At 42.5% G+C, this 22,439-nt stretch overlaps 2 protein-coding genes across 3 annotated transcripts in view; one reads left to right on the top strand and one right to left on the bottom strand.

Annotated features, from left to right (window-relative positions):
• Positions 1 to 10,844, top strand: part of sugct (succinyl-CoA:glutarate-CoA transferase) — an 18,485-nt gene extending 7,641 nt beyond the window's left edge. Inside the window, exons 7-14 of the mRNA XM_063191961.1 lie at positions 77 to 168; positions 604 to 747; positions 1,597 to 1,692; positions 2,079 to 2,150; positions 2,557 to 2,654; positions 7,647 to 7,749; positions 8,831 to 8,894; positions 9,454 to 10,844. Coding sequence (XP_063048031.1) covers positions 77 to 168; positions 604 to 747; positions 1,597 to 1,692; positions 2,079 to 2,150; positions 2,557 to 2,654; positions 7,647 to 7,749; positions 8,831 to 8,894; positions 9,454 to 9,614 — 830 coding nt within the window. The 3' untranslated portion in view covers positions 9,615 to 10,844. The remainder of the gene's footprint in view (positions 1 to 76; positions 169 to 603; positions 748 to 1,596; positions 1,693 to 2,078; positions 2,151 to 2,556; positions 2,655 to 7,646; positions 7,750 to 8,830; positions 8,895 to 9,453) is intronic.
• An 80-nt stretch (positions 10,845 to 10,924) lies between these two features.
• LOC134441585 (uncharacterized) lies at positions 10,925 to 13,172 on the bottom strand. Of its 2 annotated transcripts, XM_063191960.1 has the most exons (2): positions 12,414 to 13,172; positions 10,925 to 12,383 (listed from the first exon to the last, which is right to left on the bottom strand). In XM_063191960.1, exons 1-2 carry the CDS (start codon positions 12,818 to 12,820, stop codon positions 11,516 to 11,518), a joined length of 1,275 nt encoding a protein of 424 aa, XP_063048030.1. In that variant the 5' UTR covers positions 12,821 to 13,172; the 3' UTR covers positions 10,925 to 11,515. The 2 variants fall into 2 exon arrangements, with proteins under 2 accessions (XP_063048030.1, XP_063048029.1); XM_063191959.1 differs by having other exon boundaries at positions 10,925 to 13,170.
• Between the last annotated feature and the right edge of the window lie 9,267 nt (positions 13,173 to 22,439).

The raw sequence follows: 22,439 nt of genomic DNA, 5'->3' as shown, positions 1-22,439 counted from the left end.
CAGATTTAGATTACCACTACATAACAAGCAAAGATGACTTAACTGACCTTAACTGCACTTTCTGTGTTCGACGCAGGCTATGGTCAGACGGGTCCTCATTCTCTCAGGCCGGGATATGACTCCATCGCCTCTGCTGTGTCCGGCATGATGCACATCACAGGCCCTGAGGTCAGCACACACACACACACACGCGCACATCAAGCACACCTTCACATACACAGACATACTGTATTTAGGCTGTGCTTAAGCACCTACCCCTTTGTCTTACGGAGAACATTTTCGAAAGTTTTTGTCACAATGTGTCCATGTGACAAAGTTTTGTCACAAGCTGTGGTCCATGTTGACAAAAGCATATGACAACAAAGACCCAATATAATATACCGGTAGTATAGCATAGGCAGCCGGACATTCCACAAGTCCCCCACCTCCTATCCCGGCACCTGCCCTGAAAAATGCACGCCACTGCACATACAGTACCACTTGTGTTAGGACGCCGAGCTGGTGCATTCAGACGGGACCATGACAGAGTATTGGTTTGTGTGTGTTTGTGTCACCTGCTGTGTGCATTTGTCATGTGTGTGTGTGTGTGTGTGTGTGCATTAGGGTGGAGAGCCGGTGCGTCCGGGCGTAGCCATGACAGACCTGGCGACGGGACTGTTTGCTCACGGGGCCATCATGGCTGCTCTGCTGCACAGGGGCCACAACGGCCGGGGCCAACACATAGACGCCAACCTGCTCTCATCACAGGTAGACAACACACGCACACACACACACACACACACACACACACACACACACACACACACACACACACACACACACACACACACACGGGCCAACACATAGACGCCAACCCTCTCTCAGTACAGGTAGACAACACACACAAACACATACACACACACACACACACACTGAGGGACCAGCTCATCAACGCCAACCTACTCTCATCACAGGTAGACACACACACACACACACACACACACACACACACACACACACACACACACACACACACACACACACACACACACACACACACACACACACACGGGCAAACACATAGACACCAACCTACTCTCATCACATGTAGTGGACACACACACACACACACACACACACACACACACACACACACACACACACACACACACACACACACACACACACACACTGCTGCTGGTGTACTTGACAAACCTTTTTAATATTTATTTTTCTTCAAAATGCTACTATTACCATGTCTAGAACGCTATAAAGGACTTTTTTAGGAAATGCACAAAAGCACAACAATACCTCTTAATGTATGTCCTCTACAAGTCTTCTGTTGTCCAGTCTTGCACTTTAAATGTCTGTATGAGCACTGTCTATGTCCATACTGTCTTAAGTCCATGTATAAGTACTGTCTATGTCTATACTGTCTATGTCCTTACCTAGATTAGTCTATGTCTGTATGGGAAAGCAAGAAATGTAATTTCAAATTCTTTGTATGACCAGTGCATGTAAAGAAATTGACAATAAAACCTACTTGACTTGACTTGACACACACACACCCTTACAGTATAGGATGTGTCACATGGTGCTGTCCCATGTGTGTTGTAGGTGGCCTGCCTCACACACATCGCCTCAAACTACCTCAATGCTCAGAAGGAGGCCAAACGCTGGGGAACAGCACATGAGAGCATCGTGCCCTACCAGGTGTGTGAGCGTGTGTGTTTGCGTGTGAATATGCCAGTGTGTGTGTGTGTGTGTGTGTGTGTGTGTGTTTTGTTCAATGCTCTTCTGGTGTGTGTGTGTTCTGCTCTCTACTGGTGTGTGTGTGCCTGCGTGTGTGTGCCTGCGTGTGTGTGCCTGCGTGTGTGTGCCTGCGTGTGTGTGTGTGTGCGTGCATGTGGTCTGTGGCATCGTGCCTTGCCGTGTGTGTGCTCGCCGTGCGTGTGTGTGTGTGTATGTGTATGTGTGTGCGTGTCTGTTTGTACTGGAAAATAGCTTAGATGTCCAGTTGGACATTTTCTCCTTTTCTATGGGGTAACTAGATGTACTGTACATGCAAACATGCTTACTCAGTGTGGTCTTCCGAGCAGGGCTTCAAAACCAGAGATGGCTTTCTTGTTGTCGCTGCTGGAAACGATCAACAGTTCTTCAACGTTTGTAAGGTGTGTGTATTGACTCGAAGTGTAGAAGTTGTGTGTGTATAGTCTGTGTGTGTGTATGTGTATGTGATGTTTCAAATGTTAGCAAACTTGATGGAAGCATTTAGAATAATATATTGAAATACACAATAATTATGATTAGATTTTATAATTTCATGTTATTTGTCACTGACTAATGTGACGTGTGTGTGTGTGTGTGTGTGTGTGTGTGTGTGTGTGTGTGTGTGTGTGTGTGTGTGTGTGCGTAAACTATGTGTTCATCAAGTATGTTGGAGTAGTAACTGCTCTGTTGTTTAACCCTTCAGTGTGTGTGTGTGTGTGTGTGTGTGTGTGCACGTGTGTGTGTGCGTAAACTATGTGTTCATCAAGTATGTTGGAGTAGTAACTGCTCTGTCGTTTAACCCTTCAGGTACTGGGTCTTGATGCACTGATTGACGAGCCAAAATACCAGACCAACACTCTCAGAGTACAGCACAGACAGGAGCTGCTGAAGACCCTCTCACAGAGGTACACACACACACACACACACACACACACACACACACACACACACACACACACACACACACACACACACACACACACACACACACACACACACACACACACGGTAACACTCAGACAACGCTCCAACACTTGATACTAACACACATATATGGGTGGGAGACGTGACGCCTTGTTTTTTCGTAACATTGGTTAAAACCCTACAAAACTGTTATTTTCCTTTAAAAAACAAATGTCAATGAAAGAAGATGTGGTACATTATTTTTCATATTAGTCTTAGATGAGAAGAAACATTTTTGTTAAGATTTATGTAAAGGTTTATATGTCAAATTTCCTGCGGTGTGACTGTAACATTAATGAAACAATATATAATAATATATATATAAATTAACCGACAACATTTTGAATAATGTATGAAGCATTTGGCATGATTGCATAAATCTTAACTTTAGATTAAGATATGTGAATGTGGAAAAGACAGTAATATTAACTACAAGTTAAATTTCGTAACACAAATTGCGTCCTGTGGGGTGACATGTATGTCAATGTTTGTGAATGGGCAGCTGCAAGGCCAACTACAAGGGTCTTAAAGACTGGCTCCTAACCAGTCAGTACCTCAGTTATTGGAGAGTGCTGTGGAAGTTTAAGGTGCCTCTTAACCTCTTAATATGTCTTCATATTGCAATCTTTCTGTCACGCAATGCTTAGGTTCATTTTATGGTGTCCTGTGGTGTGACTGCTCTTATAGGAGGAAAAAAACGTTTTTTTTATTAATGAAAACACATATTAAGATTAAACACAATATCATTATCAAGTTAGCATGAGCTCAGATGTCAGTCATGTATACAAAAGGATTAAAATGGCCATAATGCAGTGAATTCCCTGTGGTGCGACTCCATTTTCCTGCGGTGTGACATGCCTATGCTATGTGTTGATGCAGGACACATTTTCCCAAAAATGGCAAAAATAAGGTGAAATTCCACAGACCACTAAGTGCTTTATTTTTTTCAATTTTTTTTCCAATTTTTATCCATCATTTTTTTCAGGAATTTGAAAAACTTTTTTTTTGTTTTGCGTTACGCCCTTAAACGTCAACCACCCATATATGCACAGAGGAGCACTCCAACACTCTTACACAGGCCTGGACTGGGAGAACAAAACGGCCCGGGCATTTTTTGGCTCAGACCGGCCCCACATACCGGTAATTAGCGGAGCACCGCCATTGAATTGACGTAACTAATGTCTTCTGACGGGAAAAAACCCTCTTTCAGGTAGGCCTACAAAAAATTCCCACCATACGTGCAGTGACTTCTCGTTCAATTGTTTATTTAAAATGAATCTATGATTGGTCATGTAAGCTGGCAGAAAACATGGAAGTTGAGAGAAGAGAGCCCCTAGCAGCTGGGGATGAACTGGCCTGATCTGCACTCTTCAGTCCAATCAGCTCCTCCTTGGACACACACAAAGAGAGGGGGGCACATACCTATTCTAATGTTAGGCACATAGACCTTCACTATTGGGTTTGGAGTGTCTTGCTTCAGAAGTAGTTAACTTCTGCCTCAACAGTCTGGCTTGACTAGACAAGAACAGAGGGATAAATTATGAACCACAAATAATACAATACTTAAACTTAATATCCACATTTATATTTATTGGTGGTCCATTCCACCGGATGACCAAAATGTTGAATTAAAGTTTGTTGGTGGAATGGACAGAGTGCAGGATTTCTTTACACTTGAATCACAACCTCACCAGCCCAACCAGAGGTGTGCAAAAGCGTCTTCTTGAAATATTTATTGGTAGTAACAATAATTTGCTTAGCGGCTACTCACTGGCTACTCTACAGAATCACCAACAGTACCATTCCACCACAAAGACAGCAATTAGCACATGCCACTGAATAATTTGGCCTTAAAAATTAGCAGAATTTACAGGAGGAATAAAATGAAGTCTCAGGAATTAACCATAAAGTTTAACATTAATCTCCATGTAGCCTATCAAAGCAAATCTATATATTTAGGCCTATCACATGGACTATAGAGCATAGGCATATACTTACAAATCTCCATTGGTACACATTCAACTTGGAAAAGGAAAACCAAATGAATGAAATACACTCGCCTCCAAAAGAGTTGTCGCCTATCCATCTGTTTGGAATAACGGCTAATAACCTGACTTTCAATTAATCACTTGGCTTCAGAAGTCACTCATATGAAAGCTACAACCCTCCCGAATGAAAATGTATGTACAAAAATAAATTTCATGCACCAACGAAAGATTGACCCTTTATTGAACACAGACAGGGCAGATTTTCACAAGACAAAAGTTTTGTCGCCTATCGAACATAATGTGAAAATGAGCAGATAAGTCACTTCAAAACACTTCAAATACGCAGATTGGGTGTCATACTTAATCACTGAATCACTCTCACCTCTCCAGAAAATCAACTTTGGCCTTAGGTGTATGTTTAGGGTCATTGTAATCATGGAAAGCAACACAATGAAAATCAATAGAGTTCAATGAGAGATGGTGACATATTCGCTATTAGTAGAGCAATACATGTTTAACTTCATGATTTTATCAATGATAAAAGCCCTCAAACACCTGCAGCATGCATGCAGCTCCTCATAAGAGCTGTATCTGTACCATGTTTCACTTTATGCACCATTTCTCTTTTTTCATATTCTTCATCTCCAACACCATATAGTTTTGATGCTATCAGTTCTAAAATGGTTGATCTTGGGATCTTGACTTCAGAGTATGAGTCCCATTAGCCTTCATTTTTGTCAGAATTACCGCAGAGATACACCAGCGGCGACGCGATTCAAGCGACAGAGTGTAGCAGCAAGCGATACGAGAGATTGAGGAGACTAGAGTATGTCCGTACAGGCAGAAGGCAAAGCATTCAAGCATTCCCATTGGCTGTGGTCACTGACCTCTATACAGTCATTGGCTGTCGCAGCTTGTCGCCGAACCGCGTCATAGAAAGTTGAAAAGATTTCAACTTCAAATTGTCGCGCTGGTCGCGCAAATCGCTCTAGTCTCCAGAATCGCTTTTGTCTCTCGACTCAATACAAAGTCAATTACTTCCGTCGCGCGACTCGCTCAGATCGCCGCTGGTGTATTTCTGCGGTTAGGCCTGACATACTCTTGGCTGGCTTTTTTGAGTCAGGACAGTGGGAGAGACTTCTTTGGTGTTAAAGGTGAAGAATTTGGAAAAAATACATGGTGCCTAAAGTCAAACATGGGAGGGATACAGCTCTTATGTGGAGCTGCATGCATGCTGCTGGTGTGTGAGGGCTTTTATCATTGATTACATCATGAAGTTAAAAATGTATTGCTCTACGAATAGCAAATATGTCACCATCTCTCATTGAACTCCATTGATTTTCATTGTGTTCCTTTCCATGATTACAATGACTCTAAGCATACACCTAAGGCCAAAGTTGATTTTCTGGAGAGGTGTGAGTGAATCAGTGATTAAGTATGACACCTGATCTGCGTATTTGAAGTGTTTTGAAGTGATTTATCTGCTCATTTTCACATTATGTTCGATAGGCGACAAAACTTTTGTCTTGTCAAAATCTGCCCTGTCTGTGTTCATTAAAGGGTCAATCTTTCTTTGGTGCATGAAATTTATTTTTGTACATTCATTTTCATTCGAGAGGGTTGTAGCTTTCATATGAGTGCCTTCTGAAGCCAAGTGATTGATTGAAAGTCAGTTTATTAGCTGTTATTCCAAACAGATGGGTAGGCGACAACTCTTTTGGAGGCGAGTGTACAGTGCATTTTCTCTGAGACTTTGTCTTCCTCAGGATATAAAAGCACACCTCTGCTTCTATGTGTCATTGTTGTCGTAATGTACATAGCAACTGAATATCATGCATACCATTGGAAAGAAGAGAATGTAAGCTTTCTAATGGTACCCCACATGTCCCAGTCCACAGCCATGCAGAGGTGGAAGAAGTACTGAAGTTGTGTACTTAAGTAAAAGTAGAAGTACCCTGCGAAAAAATTACTCAAGTGAAAGTAAAAGTTGTTTACCAAAAACGTACTTAAGTAAAAGTCCTAAGTACTAACTTTTAAATGTACTTTTCAGTACAAAAGTACAAGTAGGCCTACACGCGCACTGGCTGTCTTTCTCCATGTCTACCTACTTGATACAATAGGAAAAATTGTCTGCAACGGTTTTCGGTTCCATTTGAACATGACTATGGAGTCCTGTTAATGTTTTTAAAAGTATATTTTCTATCTGGGTGTCAATTTGGAAGAGGGGCTTGGTCCCACCTCCCTGCCCGCAGCTGAGGCTACTGAAATATCCACGAAACACAACAGGAAAACCTAGGATAAATGTAACTAGTAACAAAGTCTTCTCCTAGAAATGTAAGGAGTAGAAAGTACAAGTAATTGTCAAAAAATGTACTTGAGTAAAAGTAAAAGTCTGCATTTTTATTTTTACTCAAGTAAGTACAAATTCCAGAAAAAACTACTTAAGTACAGTAACGAAGTAAAAATACTTAGTTACGTTCCACCTCTGCAACCATGATGTCTATGCAAACATGCATCAAAGAGTGTGTGGGGGGAAAACTATGTTTTGTTGAACCGCTATTTGCGATTTCATGGGCGCTACGAGTTTTTTGCGGGGCTGGAGTCTATTATATCTGAGGGGGCACCTGGGCTGGCATATCATATTTCTGGCAAATGCCAACCCCCCCTGCCACCCCTTAGAACCGCCCTGGCCGACGGCCGTCAAAATGACATCGTGGGCCGCCGGTCTCTTGATAAAAAAAAAAAAAAAAAATTTAAAGAGGGGCGTCGGCCCACCGGGAAAATGCCCGGTATGCCATACTGCCAGTCCAGCCCTGCTTTTACAATACACACATACAAACAGGACCACCTCAACTGTGTGTGTGTGTGTGTGTGTGTGTGCGTGCGTGCGTGCGTGCGTGCGTGTGTGTGTATGTGTGTGCGTGCTTGTGTGTGTATTTGCTGCAGGTTGAGTGAGGAGAGCACAGGTGAGTGGCTGGAGAGGTTTGAGGGCTCAGGTGTTCCTGTGGGGCCCATCAACAGCATTCAGCAGGTCTTCTCAGACCCACAGGTAAGTTCAAGTTCAAGTCAAGCACACACATTAGGGTGCATCAGACGCAACAAAATCCTATTCTCTTTTTGCAGTATTGTTCCTTTGTGCGGATATAACTGCCTAGTACAGGTAGCCTAGGAATATTGGAAAAGCCTCTTAGAAATGGATAGAGCTGAATACAAGGAAGGGCTTAATTACAGAACTGATTTGGTTTTGTGCATTATCTCAAAGCCAATATGAATATCTCATTATTAAGTTTATTGGGTTGCTTTTACCATAGCGCAAACATCCTAAATGCACCACTAGAGGCTGCTACTGAGGTGCTGTTTCCACATAGCTGGATATTTTTATATGTGGATATTTTTTTCTCCTGGTTGCATTGGTTTTGCATTGGTTTTGGCCTCCCGTTTCCACTAGCAGATATTTAAAATCCAGGAGAAAAAAAAAGCAGGAGAAAAAAATATCCTGTTTAGGGGGCTGAAACGCATTTGTTACAATGGAGGATTTATTTTTATCCACATGTTGCGTTTACACCTGAACAGGAGAAAAAAATACCCTGCTAAAAAAATATCCTGCTACGTGGAAACAGCACCTGAGTCTGTTGGCACTGCCCTGTTTATATCCCAAAGCTGCAAAGCATAGCACAGGGACACTGTGCAGGAAATGGTCAAAAAAGGTACTGCAACTATGCTGCTCATTGAAACTGGGCTGCCTATTGCCAAATTTGATCTTTACATGAAAGTTTACTAAGTAATAAGCAAATATTTTCTAGTATGGTCCAAGTAGAGTCGTGTTTTGCAGCTAAAAATGGCTATTTTTGGAAATTCAATATGGCGGACCATGGAGAAGATCCGTTTTTTCCAGTCATAATGAATACTTAGAATTTGATGGTGGTGGTAAGTATTCATGAAGAAGGTAACATTAGTGAATGGGCAGCATGAATTCTGGAAATAAACAACTAAAAATCTCACACAGTGTCCCTTTAAGACTGTATTGGTATCAGCTATGTTTATCGAGTGTGTTATATGAGTGGATTAGTGCCAGTGTGTGTGTATATTAGTGAGAGTGTTATGTCTGTTTTTGTGTCCATGTCTGTCAGGTCCGTCACAATGGCCTGGTGCAGGAGATGGACCATCCCACTGCAGGCCCCATCGCTGTTCCGGGTAGGTCGCATGACTTGGGGGAAGGTTTAGAAGATGGTTAGATGAAGGTCACTAATAAGTGCTTGCTGTACTGTATGTTTTTACTTTATGTCTGTGATTACTGTAGTCAGTGTGTATATTGTACAGTATATCCCTGCTATGTCCAGTCCAGTTTGGTCTTACTATATTAAGCATACCGGTACACATCTTGGCATATATATACAAATAAATTGATTTCTCTGATCCAGTTTAGTCATGCCGTTACATTTAGCATGCGTAAACTGGAGGAAATCCAAGGCTTTCTCCTTTCCAAAAATTAAATAAGCCTTTGTTCTGACGGCTTGGTTATATTAAACATCTAATAGGGTAGATTAGTTTGACAAAGCCGTCACAATAAAGGTTTATAACTTTGTATAAAGGAGAATGCTTTAGATTTCCTATTGATCATGCATCTTCAGTTTTTCCCCATCCAAGGAGCACTTTAAACTCTCTAGAAACTCCAAGAAGTGCCCCTATCAAACATTTTGTTTCTACATGTACATTTGCCATATTTAACATGTGCATGCCTTTTCTTTCCCAGGTCCAGCGGTGCGCTTCAGCGGCTTTGAGTTTGATCGGCCGTCCCCTCCCCCGACCGTGGGCCAGCACACCGTCGAGGTCCTCAGGAACACGCTGGGCTACAGTGACCAGGAAATACAACAGCTCCTTCAGGACAAGACCGTGGAACAGCAGCAGCTCTGATGGATATCCCACCCAGACATACATACTGTATATGCGATGGGCAACCTGGATTCAGAAGCTACAAACCTGTGCCACATATTCCAAATGACCGGGTGATAAACGTCCCCAATTGGACAGGTAAAACCACGTCTTTTGGAATATGTGGCATGGGATTGTAGCTCCAGAATCCAGGTAGTTCATCAGCATCAGTTCATCATGCAACCGCTCCTTCAGAACAAGACCATTCAACAGCAGCTCGAACACACACCTGACTCAGCCTTGAACATGTGCTGCTAATTTTCAGACTTTTAGACTACTGTGTGTTCAAACTAAGATGCCCGGGTCTTCACACAACACACATAACCATGGCTTCACATTACCCTGACTGAAGTAGCTTCATTGGCTCCCAGTGAAGGTTTGTATCACATACATAATCCTGCTCCCTCCTCCTTGCTCCCCTAGTAACCTCTCAGACATCAACTCGTCACATTTTAATCAAGGAAATCTAAGGCATTCAAGATTGCAGATTCTACACATATATTTATTACGTGACAAACCTGAAAACAAGCATTTCTTTGCCCTGACACAAGTTTGAGATTCGATGAGTACCAAGGAGGACACCCTGAAGCGCTCCAAATTCCTGTTTGTTTTCTGACCACTTTGCAGGCGTGATAATTATCTAGCTGCTGGTCTGAAGTACAGTACAGTAGCATCTATGAAACTAAATATCTAGCAGCTGTGAAGCTCGGCAACCTCCACTCACCCAGCTCGGGCGGGAATGTTTAAACCTGCTAACAATGACAACTCTGGGGGGTGCTGTGGTTCAATGGGCTAAGGCGCTGTCCCATAAAACTGGGAACCCACGTTCGATTCCGACCCAAGGTCATTTCCCGATCCTTCCCCATATCTCTCTCCCTCTTATGTCCTGTTCCCCCTTCTTTGACTATCCTTATCACATTAAGGGCTAACAAAATCCTAAAAACATAGTTCAAAGTGACTCTTGATTACATTTAAGTAATGATAATACATTTTATACAGTATTTTCTTGGCTCTCAAAGAGAGTCAAGATTTTCTTTTTGTATTTATTTTTGTTAATTTTTGTCTGGGGCACTGAGAATAACACTCCTCATTTGTCATGATGCAACTGCACCAAACCATGATTTGCATTGCACTAATGTTTACAAATTAATTTAAAATATAACTGAATATTATATTTGAATGTGATTATCACATGAATGGATTTCCTCTGTGTTAATTGCATTATGGTATTAAACACTCCATCACTAATATAATGCTTCTCTCCCTTCTTGCATATCAAACCTGTCACGATGTTTAAAACATAAATGCTTTATTTATTTTGTTCATTTGTAAATGAAATTTGGTCAAAGTCCAGAAAGTTACAAAAACACACATATAATAAATAATATATAATAGTACATTGGCTCATTGCAAGCAAAATAAATGGGTTGTAAACATACTTCACTTAAAGGCACATAGTTGGTAAAATCATTCAGTAAAAAAACTATATTCAATAAATAAAATCAATAGTACAGTTCCAAACAAATGTTAAAGTGTCCTAAGTCATAGAATGCATCTCAAAACAACTCAATAAAAATCTGTAAACAATTCCAACCAAAAGTTAAAGTTTCCTAGTTCAGTGCATAGTAGTAGCAAAACGCGTCACTAAACAACACACTCAACATTTTTCAACATTAAGTCATAGTCTGCACTGGCATAAAAGATTTGGAAAAATAGGCACGGCATCAGCTAATAATAAAATTAGTTCACAGCAGTCTGGTATGTTAGATGTCTGTCCACTTTATCATCCTGTTCCACCTGTGTGTGCACACTTTTTTTCATGAGGAGTCGGACACAGAAGGCGTGTGCGTGTCTTTTTGTGTCAGCGGTGATGTTTCATCTCATCACATGTCCACAGTAGTCCTGGCGACCTCCTCGTCCGTCTCCACCTGTGCCCGCATGTGTCGCGCCCACTCCTGGTACTCTGGATTGGGCAGGGCTTGGTTGAGCACCGCGTCGTAGTGCCCATTGGAGAGCCAGCTCAGCCACACCACAGGCCTGCAGTCTTCCTCCTTGCCCAGGTGGTGCACCATGGTGGAGACGGTGGGCGACGCCACGCTGCCCCCGGTGGTCAGGAGTATGTTGACGCCCAGCATGGCGCTCATGGCCAGGATCTCGGGGTAGCCGCCCCAGGCCCCCTCCGTCGCCGCGCCGATCAGGAAGTCGCCGGCGTCGCCCTCCAGCAAGGGCGCAAACTGCTCCAGGTGCTCCGAGATGTAGTCGACCGTGTGCTGGCGCAGCGCGGCGTGGTGCAACTGGTCGCCGAAGGCGGCGCGGCTCACGGCGCGGTACAGGCAGTTGCCGTCGGGGATGACGGAGAAACGGAACTTGTGGCGCTGGCGCAGGTACGTGTCCTGGTTGGCTACCTCCCACAGGTAGCACAGCACCTTATCACGGGCGTCGGGTGGGCACAGAGGTTTGGGGCCGTCGCTGTTGTTGTCCTCCTCGTACTGGATGGTCTCGATGGGGCCACACTGCTGAGATCGGGTGGTCTGGGGCTCTCCGTTTTCATACAAGCTGGTTTTGGGGCATACGTCCTCTGACAGAGCAGTTTGGTGTCTGTTTTCACACAGCACAGTTTGGGATTCTCTCTCAGCAGACAAGGCCATTTGGGGTGGTCTGTGTTCACACGGAGCAGCTTGGTGGTGTCTGTCCTGCTGCGACCAGTCAGTCTGAGGGTGCCTCTCCTGTTGGATGGCTGCTTGGGGGCGCCTGTTTTGCGAGATGGCTGTTTGGGGGTGCCTGTCCTCGGGGTCTAGGCATAAGTGGGTGAAGGGTCCTCTGAGTTCCTCGTCAGACTGGATCTCCACTCGTATGGGGATGAACTTCCCTCTGTCCTCACTGACACTCCGTAACATCACTCGCATGTCTCCCATATCTCCCCTTCTTTCACCATCATCATCATCATCATCATCATCACCAAAGACATCACGCACCGACCAAGATGGCAACTTACTCCGCAGTGAGTCGTCTCCATGGAGATAGCACTGCGCTGTGTCACCATAGCGATGATTGGAATGGATAGATGTTGGCAGCTCACCTCCCCGCAGAGTGCGGACTGTCCTTAGGGGGCGCTCGCGCGCCTCTGCTGCTGCTGCAGACTGGAATGGAAAGGAGGCCATGGTGTGGTGGAAGGAGAAGGCAGGCATGGTGCTGGCGAATGTGTGTGTCTTGTGGTCCGGTGTGATTGTCTGTGTTGATCTGGTCAGTTTGTTTGTTCGTTTTCTGTAATCCAGTGTGTTTGTGTTCTCCGAGGCTGAATATCTATCTGTCTTTTTGGTCCTGATAGTCTCGTCAAATCAAACAACACTTGAAAGAGTCCAGTCCAGCTGAGATGCGTTGTTTCCCCCTCTGTGGTGTTTTATTTGTAGTGTGTGACCTCTATACTGTTCCTCTTTGCTGTCGTCCACTGTGTGTCCGTCCGAGCGAGGTCTTGTCCACTTGAATCCGAGGGCTGGTCTGTTGTGACTGTGTGTTGTGGCGGGTGTCCCTTTATAAACCTAGTAGTTCTGGGTGTCACTGTGATAGCCTTCACTGGAGACGGAGGATGACGACAGGAGTAGGAAATGGGCTAAAAATACTGTGTGACGCTGTGTACCCGTGTGCAGGGAACAGGTGAGGGGGGGGGGATTGGTTGTCTCGGGCCGAGGGAGACGGGGGCCAGGCCCTTATTACATTGAATATATTGGGTGGGGGTCCCTTTCAGATTACTTTGTCCTAGGCCTGGTCAAAGCGGTCAGCGGCCCTGTGTGTGTGGATGGCTGCCATTGCGTAAGAACCCAAGTGGCGCTGTCTGGCATCACTGGGTAACTTGACCTCCTGTGCTATGTGTGTGTGGCATCCAGGGTCCACTCGGAAATATGTAGCCTAGTCATATCTGTGAAATGCGTCTGTGTGTGTAGTTGTCTATTTTAAGATATGAGAACATCCATGACAGGTGACATTATCCCATTATGCCCTGTCTGCATGCAGCCGATGTTCCAACTGACTCTCTCTCTCTCTCTCTCTCTCTCTCTCTCTCTCTCTCTCTCTCACTCACTCACTCACTCACTCACTCACTCACTCACTCACTCACTCACTCACTCACTCACACACACACACACCATACCTTCACAACTACATATGGAACAAAAAGCCAGTTTACACACATACACACAAATACATTTGGTCTATCAGAAAAGTTCCACACCCCTCACATTTCTCTAATTTTCTAATTTAATTACTGTATATCTTTTCCTGGGACAAAACAAAAGCAATTAAACCTTGATCTAATGAAAATCAGTCAGTGTATAACTGTTTCCATTCAGTGTTCACTCAAATCAATTCAAAATATAGCCCTTAATGTCTGAAACCTGGCATCTATTGGCCTTAATCAGTATCAGGTTTCAAATGTCATTCAAGTGTGCATTTGATAATCCTTGACCTGTGCTTTGTTTTGTTTAGGTTCATAATAGAGAACGCTTGCTCACAAAGATAGGTACTTCCAAACATATTGCATTTTGCAGACGCTTTTGACCAAGCGACTTACAAGGAGGACATTTAAGCAAGTACAGGGTGTGGGGTCAGTGCAGAGTACAGCCGCATGTAAGTAATGTAGAACAGATAGAGAGCAGAAAAAATGGTCGTTTATTTTCAAATGTCAATTATCAGTATTTTTTTTCAACTAAATGACCTAGATGTTTACATAGTGTATATATTTAAGTTTCCAAACAAACAAATTGCCAAGCTTAATCTTAAATCATTTGATAAATACTCTAATGAAAGCGAACATTTGCTTAATTATTTTGTCAACAGTGTTATGGACAAATACTATGTCATTTCAAACATATATAAAAATGCGACAGAGTTGAAACAATATACGTTTGAAAGTGCTTATGTCCCTTAGCAATAATGTTGTCATTAATCTGTGCAACTGATATAGAAAATGTGATTGTTGAGCTTCATAAGTAGGATTTTATGATTCACTGTGATACAGACTGACACATTTTTCATTATAAATCCCTGTAACGTCTGATTTGAATTTAGTCACCCTCCTTACACAAGACTTCCTTCTCCAGAGATAATCCCTAGTGTCTGTTCATAGGATTTTTCCAACACATAAGGGATCAATAGCTCAAAAACACTTTCAAAACAGTCAACCGTGTTACTCAACTGTGTTACAGTCAACAGTGCAGGGGAACAAGTCTGCACTTTTTTTAGGAGAAAAAACAGCAGACAAACCCATCTCCTTAGAACACAAATTATTTTGTTTGTTTGTCAATATGGAGATAAATTGGCAAAAACATACTCCTCCTCAACTGTCATCAGTGTTGCCAGATTGGGCTGGTTCCCGCCCAATTGGGCTGCTTAGGATGGCCGTGTGCGGGTAAAAATGGCATCTATCAGAAAAACCTGCTCACTTTTTGACATAGAAATCAATAGAATTGGGGGGGATTTTGTGCTTCTAGGCGGATTTGGAACATTTTTTTGGGCTGGAAATCATCAGCCTCATCTGGCAACCCTGACTGTCATCGCTAATTGTAACACCATTGACGGTAACATGGTTGACATTTCAGCCATTTTTATGGTGTTGTGCTAACTGAGGACCTCAGAAGTTCCACCACAACACCTTAATCAATTCATGTATCTGTATGCTTTATCTGTGTTTTTCTACATGTGATTTCTAATTCAGATTCTTATGAATATGTTGATAACACAGTTGACAAGCAATTTTCCCGCTATGAGAACATGAAAAAGAATGGATTAAATTATGGAAGGATGGAGCTCAAAACTTACCAAAAACTCTTCCACTATCCTGCCAAAGAGGTTATGACATCAGGTGATGTTATTCGTATGGCCTAAGACCAAACCATTACTGATTTATGGAGGGGGTTTCAGACCGTGACACGGTTAACACAGTTTTCGTGGACACACACAAAATGGCAAATTTCATGTATAATGGAAAGGACAGTGGTCTCTCTGACAGTTTTGTCATATTGTGATGATTACAGTGAATCAACATTTGCAATCGTCCTGGGCAAAACAAGTTTCTTTACATGCTAATATGAAGACTGAATCTGACATTTGGAAAACAGGACGGCATGAAAACGCCAAATCACGGTAGAATTAAACCTCTACTCTCCTGTTTCCACCAGAACGGTCCATTGAGAGCTCCAAAGGGTCAATACAGACGGCCGGTACCCAAATATCCCTTTCAGACAGCTTTCTCTTTCTCTTGCCCAATACAGACTTCTTTATGGATATCTGAATTGACAATTATGGGTAGTAGGACAAGTGTAGTTGCAGATATCTTGAGGACCCTCTCGAAAACAAGATTTAATCTTGAGAGGCTATCCTTTAATAAAGAAATTTGAAGAAAAAAAAGAGATATCTGAAATAATAATTTTGACTACGCAAAACTGAATTGCAGATATCTGCCTGGCTATTAAATATTAAAATTATTTGGAGACTATCTGATTTGAATAACTTTATTTGTCAAAGTTACCCCCACATAAGTTTAAATTTGGTTGGATTTGAATTGGCGCGAGCTGGTAAAGGACGGTAGATGCAGAAATTACACATTCATAGTGTTAAAGAACTGAAAAAGATTGTGGGCAAGAGCGGGCTCTACATCATACCTTGAGCCACTATTGTGCAGGTATGTTTAATTCAATACACGTGGTTTTGTTGTAGCACAGTCATATAAATGTGGCGTCTGTCATGACTATACCATTATTTTGTTCCCTGTGTACTCTCAGGCAACATACATCACCACCCCCTGCTGTAGTCCACAACTATTTGCCACCAACAGAAGATGATCAGGTCAATATTTACATGAATGTATGTGATTATGCAACAACAGGAGACCATGCCAGTGGCTGAGAGTGGTTACAAATCAGGTAGCCAATTTTGATATAACAGGTATTTATTAATTTTGTGTATCATTGGATGTTTGTGAGAAATGCCATTTTTTAATGTATGACTACAGGCCCTTAGAGAGTGGAGACAAGTATGTGCCCAGTGAGATGAGGAATATCATGCAAGTTTGTTGATGGATCAGGAGAAGGTAATGATTCCTTTTATCCCCCTTCGTGCAACTGACATTCTCCTACAGAATGCATACATATCTTAATTTAATTGTATACTTGTAATAGGAGTTGAAGTCACAAGCTTATGAGGCCTGTGAGGAAATACGTCCAAAGGTTTGTGTGGAAAGTTAGTTTGAACTGACTGTGTGTTTGTGCTTATGTGTAACTTCTATTGAGTGAAATCACATTTCAGGTTTTTGAGGCAAGACAGCGAGTGTCTGCATGAGGAACTCTCCGATGGCACATTGATCAATTAAATATCCTGATGGAAACATCCTTATGAGGGAATTCATCTCGTCAGAGCCAGTTCATTATCAGGTAATGTGTGTTAATCATGAAAGAATACCACTGATTCTTGAGAAAGTGGCTAAAACAGGTTGTAATCTTGAAAGAAAAAAACGAAGTGAATTACAAAATAATATGGTATATCCTTGTAGACAAAGATCTTGACTTTTCAGAAATGCACAAGGCCAATCTCCCCATTTTGAATTCTTTTCAGAAATCAGGTTTTTCTCCGATCATACCTTGTTTTTTGTCAACACCGTCAGACACAATTAAAAGCAATAAAAAGTGTATTGATTTGGTTGTGTATCTGGAGTTTTTTTAGTGATTGTGTGTGTTTTTTGGTTCATACATACGCCTTTAAATGTTGAAAATTCACTTTCATTCTATTTTAATACTGCTTCATGTGTTCTTCATGTGCTGTCAGACAATGTTTACTTAATGCCTAAATAGATCAAACAATTTTTTGTAATTTCACAAATATTCGTGTAGGCTTAAATTTGCTCACTGCATGAAAAGAGGAATTTGTGGATGAGTTTTGCACCTTAAATTGCCTCATACCTCAAGCCACAGCATTTGCGGCTCCCCCATGCCCCCCTCCCATCCCCTTCTTAGAAGAGCCTTTAATATGTAAATGCCAGTGATCAGGTCGGGAGCTGCCCCAGTCAATTTCAAGTGGGGTGGGGTGGGATGAGGTCAGGTGGGTGGGAGGGAGTGGGGGGTCGGCAGGCCTGTTTCTAGGATTTTGGGGTCCCTAGGCAACGGGATTGTTGGGGGCCCTAGGGCATTTTTTGGCCTTTTACTAAAATCTGTGTGTCTGTGTGTGTATGTTTTTTCACGTTGCCCAGTGGTGTTTTTCAGAATCACTAACCATTAAACCAGGGGTAGGGAACCTATGTCTCGAGGGCCCTTGAGGCCGTTTTATCCGGCCCCTGATATCATTATAATGTTTTGCAACTTCACATGAAATAGGCCTATGACATATTTTGCAGGCCTAAAGGAATCTTAGAAATTACATTTCCAGGGATTAAAGTTTTCCGTCGCTATGACGGATTTCCGTCAACTGGATTTTCGTTTGGACGGATTTCCGTCTTTATAATTCATGTCAATTAATTTACAATTTTTACTTTCCAACTGAACTCAAATCGAGAGCACTCCTGGTCATGAGAAGGGAAGGAGAGGTGTGTTTGGTGTAGGGCCTACGGATTTAGTTATACACGCGCCATCACCGGTGGTGTCATACAACAGATTCACTCAGTAGTTTTGAGCCATCCCCTTTTCTTCCGTGTTCCAAAAAAAAAAAAAAAAAAGTACACGAGCGGTCAGCAATTCGGTTGCGGCGCAGCGCGAGAGATTAAAAAAACAAATAGCCAACATTGTTGCTGATGGCAGAAAAGAAAATAAGTGTAATACTATGTTTAAAGTGCCATGAAATGACAATCATTAAATGAGTTGGACTGATATTCCAATATGGGCTAATAATGCATATGCATGGAATGCATAGCTTGAAGAAGGTAGGACACGGTTTCCATTATCATTGCACCTGCCGTGGCGGATAGTTAGAAAAAAATGAATAGTTTACTTCGACTGCGCATGATGTCCTTTTCATGAAGGGGTTGCCTTTTAAGCATTGTGACTTTTACTAACATTATTCATAGCTCTAATGGGACGGCTATCATTGGCAGCTAGCTAGGATATGCCATGCGTAATACCATGCCTTTCATCCTCAAAGTTTAGCGCGTTTGACTGGCTACGTGTAGAACTAGCTCTAGTTGTCTTTCTGACAACGGATAATGTACAGTCTCATTTGTAATCATAGCATATTAACTTTGTTGTTGCCGATATATATTTAAGAAATAAGTTAAAAATGGGTTGCATTTTACAGGGGTCACGGAGGATATCCCTGGCAGAGCCAATATTTTATGCCACGTCTTGCTCTGGGAAACAGTGTTCTGATGGGTGGACTCATGGTCAATAAATGCCGTTTCGGTGTTTCTTTCACTTTCAAGGCTTGTTCTAGGCTACTGTGTGATGCTATTTTTGCTAACTGGAGTAGTGTGCAGCAACAGTTGTGTGTGTGCTTGTTTTTGAGTGGCTAAACGTCTGTGCCCATTATCGGACTATACGCTTCGTATGAGTTCAGTTATTTGCGCAATGCGCACTCAGGACTGATGGGTGGGTGGATTGTCTTGATTCGAGTGGAAAGTTGCGCGACAAGCTTGGGAAAGTGTGTTACTTTTGTTAAACGATAGACGTATGTTTGTGACTGTGTCGTGTCCGCTTGTAGGAGAGAACACGAGTGCGTGTAGGAATCGGGGACGTTTTTTAAATCAATGGTAAGCGTGTGCCCGGCACCGCACATCGAGAAGCAAAAAAGTACCGGTAGCCATAGGTTTTCAAAACGGTAGAACACAAGACTACAGGATGAATAGTGAAAAACATACAAAATAACCAACAACTACTTTTCTCCCTCTGATTGCCATGACCAGTGCATTATTTTTTTAAATGTCAGAAATACTGCAAGCAATGCGCACCAGTGCTTTCACCAGAACAGTGTTTGCCCATTCTGATGGGAAAGAAAAATATAGCCTACTACTAAAAAAAACCCATAATGGGATCACTGTATCAACGCATTGCAATTCCAACTCAATAATTCTATGATATCAGCTAGACCATTTTGAAGCAACACTCATTGTGAATCCATTCTGCATAATGTTGTGAACAATTCATAAATAATGGGTAGATATAAGAGGAAATAACCAAAACATGAACCAAATTGCAGTTCAATGTTTGCAGTCTGATATAGTATCCATTATCCCTCCATTCTCGGCCATTTCTAGTCAATCTGGTGGCCTAGGCCTGCCCCTTTCCCTCTTTCCTTTTTCTTGTATTTAGAAATTGGCATCTGTAAACATAGCATTGTAGGCCTACATCTGATTGAGCTCATCTGATCTAGTACCTACAGGTACATTCATACTGAGTGTGTATATAGGCCTACTGAGTGTATAATGAATATTCATTGTTAATGTGAAGTGTAAAGTTTTATGTTGGTTGAAGTTCTGATTTTGTGGCACTTTTTGGTATTAACTGGCGCCCTCAAGACATAGGCCTATTCCGCTCTAGGCGACTGCCCTGTCTGCCTATGCCTAGTGTTGGCTCTGGCACCGTTCCTTGCATAAAACCAGTGTATGTTTCGTTATGAGGGCAGAGCCAAGCTACATTGGTTTTCGTTGGGTTACGGAGTGATACTCGATCGGGTGCCTAACCGGTAAAAAAAGTTCAGTCAGATGACTTTTTTTTGCTTTAATCCCTGCATTTCCAATGCAATTAAGTTATATTCAGGGGACCTAGAAAAGGTGGGGACTGTTTTAAAGGTGTCTACCTTTAAAGATGTCTATATGTCTATATAGGCCTAAAGGTGTCTATATAGGCCTAAATTTTATGGGGAAATCCTGATTTGTGTTCATAGTACGGCCCCCGGAGGATTTTATGACCATGGTAGGAATTTGAAGTGGCCCCTCGAATGAAAAAGGTTCCCCACCCCTGCATTAAACCTTTCTACTAGCCACAGCTTTGCTGTCAGTACATGTTATTATGATACTATAAGCTCAGAAATTAAGTTGATCAAACAATTCGATCTGTGCTATGAACATTTAAATGAACCTACAGAATAGGCTATCAAAATAGAATCATCTGAATGATCTTTCTTGGACATACATTTTGAAGTGACCCTTCGAATTAAAAAGGTTCCTCAGCTGCTTTTGAGGAAAAACATCAATGTGCTTGGCCACTCTGGTTTTTAAATGGTATTCTGAACTAAAGCAAGGATTGTTCAAGTTAGTTGAAAATAGACCGTCTCTGGTTAAATTAGTTCTACACCAAGCCTTTAGGTGGCAGTAAAACTAATTGGCACAATGCGAATTCCACATACAAGCCACAAGAAGCCATCAGTCGCGGTCAACAACACCCTCCTGATTGAACAGAACCACGCGCTGTCTGTGTGGTTTACAAGTTTCTTGGCGATATGGGGGAAAAGTTCCTCACATACCAACGGAAAATGGGCTTCACATACATGTAAGTACATTTTACTCAACTGTGGTTTAAAGTTTCAGTACTCAAGAGCGATTGAATAGCTCCTCTGAACACAGATCCGCCATTGCTAAGTTATGGCCAAAGAGACTTGAGACAAGAGGGCTTACTCACGTCATAACAGCGTAGTAGGAAATGATGGCGAGGGGAGTACGGAAATCAAAGAAAATGGAATCTTGTACAAGAACGACAACTAGCTGGTGTGGCCAGGAGTGGCACTGCAGCTATGTTATCGCAGCCAAGTAAATAATGAATGGGTGCCAATGGGGCTGTACGCTTCTCATAGAACTATCTGCCCGTGTGATTTTTTCCCTGGAAACAATGAAGTCGCGTTCGATAGATATGAGTAAGTGAAAGCATTTGCCGACACGTTTGCATCTTGTCAAGTGTTAGATTCGTGAAAATGACCCTTATTTCAACTATAGCAATGACATAACACGTGACAATCGACTTTACGGCACTACGCCATTTGTTTTGTAGTTTTAAGTCTGTCTTCAGATGTCGATTTGTTTAAAGTTATGTTAGGATTGTTGCGGACACCTGTTATTTATTGCATTTAAGGTGGTGGAAAAGCGGCATGTGTACATGTGACCGTAGATGTCTCTGCTAGGAGGATCAGTCAGAGTACGTCTCTCGTCAGCTCTGGTCGTGAATAGTCGCAGAGATTCCTCAGCCAGCAGGTATTAGCCGAATGCTAGCGTGTTGCAGGACAAAACTAACACGTCTTTGGGAGAACAAAGCCATGTCAGGAACCTTTAACTTCACTTCTAATACAACTTCAATGATAAGGTACAGAATGTGCACACATCTTTACAAACCAGAGAACAGAATCGTCACAAATCCCTGCTGAGCCATTTAGCCCAATAGGCTCCCATTCATCTTTTACTTGGCTGCGTGCGCCAACGGGGCTATAATGGGAGCCAATGACAGATGCCTATCTCATAGCTTAGAACATTTCTGACGGAAATGTTATTCACTGTGGAACAGGTCATAGGACAGCGTGAATGTCTGTCAGCTGTCCTTAATTACCCCCAGCAATTACTGCTGACCAATAGCTGCCGTTACTTGGCCACAAATTATCCATCATGGTGTCGCCCCCACTGACCATGTGCAAGGGAGTACGAAAATGGCATCCATCGCACCCACTGACCAATGACCATGCACAAGGGAGTTAATTTTCCATCCACTCGTGTCCTCAGGCAACGCCCCCGTACTACACCGTGGCCAATGCATTCCCCGCCAAGAGACTGTTCTTTCTCTTGAGTTTCTTTGGTTATGGCACAGCCGCTTTACATAGCTGGTAGCTCAAGTCCCCTCAATGTGACTACAC

The sequence above is a fragment of the Engraulis encrasicolus genome, chromosome 24 (genome assembly GCF_034702125.1).
Source record: "Engraulis encrasicolus isolate BLACKSEA-1 chromosome 24, IST_EnEncr_1.0, whole genome shotgun sequence".
NCBI classification, from domain to species: domain Eukaryota; kingdom Metazoa; phylum Chordata; class Actinopteri; order Clupeiformes; family Engraulidae; genus Engraulis; species Engraulis encrasicolus.
The sequence above is the reverse complement of the archived record's forward strand: the minus strand, read 5'-3'. Positions and strand labels throughout refer to the sequence as shown.